General features: G+C 44.0%; 1 protein-coding gene across 1 annotated transcript; it reads right to left on the reverse strand.

Annotated features, from left to right (window-relative positions):
* Nucleotides 1-374: 374 nt before the first annotated feature.
* On the reverse strand, nt 375-2,528 carry LOC143736709 (zinc finger BED domain-containing protein 4-like). Its single transcript, XM_077227350.1, has one exon. It carries the CDS (start codon nt 2,526-2,528, stop codon nt 375-377), a length of 2,154 nt encoding a protein of 717 aa, XP_077083465.1.
* Between the last annotated feature and the right edge of the window lie 1,183 nt (nt 2,529-3,711).

The following is a 3,711-nucleotide window of genomic DNA, read 5'->3' on the forward strand; positions in this document are numbered from 1 at the left end:
TTGATATGGGTTGATCAGAAATTGTTATATTTATTGCTGACTAGAAAACTATATTTACATGACCGCATCAGCATTGAGCTTTATTTAGATCAATGGTTTTTTTGATCACGATAACAAACGAACTATATACAGAACAAGTTTTGCAATAATGAATACAACACATGTGGTTGTAATTATTAAGTAAAATGTAATGAACAAGAGTTTTCATACTCAACATAACTTTCTTTTTTTACCTTTTAATTTTTTTAAGAGTGTGAATTTTTTTTTGTTCTTTTTTTTATTTTTATTTCCACACCAGGTGTGTGTGTGTGTGTGAGTAAGAGAGAGAGAGAGAGAGAGAGAGAAAGAGAGAGGGGGGGTCGGGGGACTGTGTTCTACGAATCAAATAGTCCAACGCTGTTTTTCAGATCTGCATTGACTTTAATGAAGACCAGTTGTTCCACATGGCTAGGGTCTAAGTTTGCACGTTGTGGACTGACCACATTTCCAGCTGTGCTAAAAACACGCTCAGACTGGACACTTGTAGGTGGACAACTGAGATGCTGCAGTGCAAAGCGTGTAAGATTGGGCCAGCACTGAAGCTTGCCTGACCAGTATTTCACTGGGTCATCGGTAAGGCTGATGTCCCCATCTGCCAGGTAGGCCTCCACATCACCTGATGGTAAATGTGTCCTCATTGGAATAGCCGATTTCTTTTTCTGCAGGAAAGACAAGACTGAAGTGCTGCTGGTGGCAGGTGTCTCTTCTGTGTTTCTTGCAGGTGTAGCCACAGGGTCACAGAGCTCCATCCTGAGGAGTAATGTCCTCTTCAGTGTCTCCACATCAACATTGTTTGGAAAACAGCTGTCCTTATATCTGGGGTCAAGGAGAGTGGCAAGCAGAAATGTGGAGTTTGCAAAAATTGGTTCAAAACGCCATTTTAGTTCTTTGCTCAGATTGGCTGCCAGTTTCCTTGCTGCTGTGCCTAACCTTTCCCTGGACTCAGCCGCAACATCTTGGCCCAGCCCCACTGTGGCATCCTGATCATCATCACCAGCCATGAACTGATCAGATTCATCCTCAGATTCCTCACCAGCATGCAGTGACCTGATGATGGAGCACAGGCCATGCAGGAGGGGGATGACCTCAGAGATGGAGGCGCTGTGTTTTGAGAGCGCCCGTGTGACCTCCTCAAAAGGAATAAGAACAGTGAGCATGTCTGATGCTAACCCCCACTCATTTGGATAGATGATTGTTGGAGCTTTACCCATGTTAGACTCCTGTGTCATAATCTGCACAGCCCTGCGCTGCTCCACCAGCCGCTGGAGCATGTAGAACGTATAGTTCCACCTTGTTTTTACATCTGTTATGAGCGTGTGCTGGGGGAGGTTCAACTGTGTTTGCAGCTCATGTAGTCTGTTGCTGGCTTTGCTTGAGCGATGAACATGGCCAGATATGCTCCTGGCTTTGGAGAGAAGGGATGTCACAACCCTGTCCTTCTCCAGTGCTTTGATCACCACCAAGTGAAGCGTATGGGACACGCAACGGATGTGCCCATATTCAGTCAAAGCTTTCACCATGTTCGCTGCATTATCTGAAACAACAAACCGTATTGTGACAGACTGACCAACAGACTCTTCCCACTCTCTCATCTTTTCCTTAAGGCAGCACAGAATGTTGTTTGATGTGTGCTCAATGTCCAGCACACCAACATTTAGCAGCCCTGCTTTCCTCTGTACTGAAGCTTCCCCTACACGTTCACACCAGTGCCCAGTAAGACAGAGATATGCATGTGCGTTGTGATTGCTGGTCCAGAGATCTGTAGTGAGGTTGATGACACCTCCTTCAGCTGCCTTCAGTGACTGGACCAACTCCCCTCTCATTGCCTCATACAGCTCAGGCACTACAGTTCGACTGAAATAGTGCCTCGATGGGATCTTATACTTGGGCTCTAAAAAGCCAACAAGTGTCTTGAAGCCTCTCCTCTCCACCACAGAGAAAGGTTCAAGATCAGTGCAGATCATTTTACCAATCATCTCTGTAATTTGTTTTGACCGGGGATGGTTTGCTGAGAATGGCTGCTTTGCTGCAAATGCAGTGAGTATTGTTGAAGAGGAAGATGAATGTGAGCCCTTAGCAGCACCCAGCTGAACACCAGTGACCCGAGAAGGAAGAGGAGAGGAGGAGGAGGTGCCTGATACAGTGGGTTTTCTCATGTGATGAACATATAGCAGATGGTTATGTAGAGATGTTGTGTTGTAATGTTTTGCATCTCTACCTCTACTTAGCTTGGACTTGCATAGCTTGCAAATGGCTTTGGAGGGATCATTTTCAGATACAGTGAAAGAGTTCCATACTGCAGAAGTCCTCTTGATCTTTGGTGGAGGAGGACCTCCATCCCCAGATGCAATATTGGTCTCAGTGGGGGAAAGGTGGGTGCTACAGTCACTGTTTTCATTGTCACTGATTTGACCCTCACTGTCCTGCAAGGTTAAGCAAACTCTGACTGGTGGTGCAGTGTTAGCTGAAGTACTCTCTGTATCACTCATTATTCTGTATCACTGATCATGAGAGAGGGAGAAAGAGGGAGAGAGATAGAGAGAGGGAGAGAGAGGGGGGGGGGGTGTTTGTGTGTGTGTGTGTGTGTGTGTGTGTGTTTGTGTGTGTATCTTAATTTGTAATATTATTTATTTATACCACAACTACCTTTATTTTTTTTATATAAAATACAGCAAGATGTCAGACACTCAGTGCGTAAAGTCCAAAAAAAACCAGAGAGTTTAAAAAAGCCAGCAGACGGTTTAAAAAAAAAAACTCCGATGGCCGGCAGAGAGAGGGAGAGAGAGTGTGTGTGTAGCTAATTATTAATTTGTAATATAGTTTACTTTATTAGTTTTATACCACTACTTCCTTTATTTTTTTATGAAATACAGCAAGACAGTGTCACACACTCAATGCGTGAAGTAATAAAACTGGTTAGAGCAAGCTGAGCTGACGGTTTAAAAAAAAAAAAAAAATCTCCAACAGGCAGAGACGCAACGCGAGTCGCATTCTACCAAGCACCACGTCTGAACAAACCCCACGTTTACCAGAACTCTACTGGTTAATAAGTAAGTACAAATCTGAAGCTGAAGAAACCCTAAACGTTAACGGAAAAGACACGCCCACGAACCTGAGTGACTGAGGGAGAGACAGAGAGAGAGCTGTTCTCTTCTCTGTGTTCTGTGTGTGAGTGAGCAGAGCGGGACAGAGTAACACGATAAATCTGTATGTGTGGAGGAGCGCTGTGACTAGCCTATCACAGAACGCAGACAGTCAGCTACCCAATGAGGATTTTATTCAATCCGAGCACAGATATTGACTCGTATTACTCGTATAACACTCGTACTCGGCAAACGTGCTTTATCCGTACCGGATACTCGTTTCAGCCGAGTATCCGGCTCAACTCTACTGGCTATAATTAAACCGCTTGTTAAAAAAACGCAACTTGATCCTACAGAATTAGTCAATTACAGGCCGTTCTCGAATCTACCTTTTCTGTCAAAGATACTAGAAAAGGCAGCATCTTCACAATTATGTTCCTTTTTAGAAAGAAATGGCATCTACAAGGATTTTAAATCAGGATTTAGACCGTATCATAGTACTGAGACAGCTCTCATTAGACTCACAAATTATTTGCTCTTATCATCTGATCGTGGTTGTATCTCTCTATTAGTGTTACTCAATCTCAGT

The sequence above is a fragment of the Siphateles boraxobius genome, unplaced genomic scaffold (assembly GCF_051911475.1).
Source record: "Siphateles boraxobius isolate OS27281-9 unplaced genomic scaffold, OSU_SipBor_1 130, whole genome shotgun sequence".
Classification (NCBI taxonomy): Eukaryota; Metazoa; Chordata; class Actinopteri; order Cypriniformes; family Leuciscidae; genus Siphateles; species Siphateles boraxobius.

Coding starts and splice junctions, on each gene's coding strand:
- LOC143736709 (XM_077227350.1), bottom strand. CDS start 2,528: ATGAGTGATACAGAGAGTACTTCAGCTAACACTGCACCACCAGTCAGA.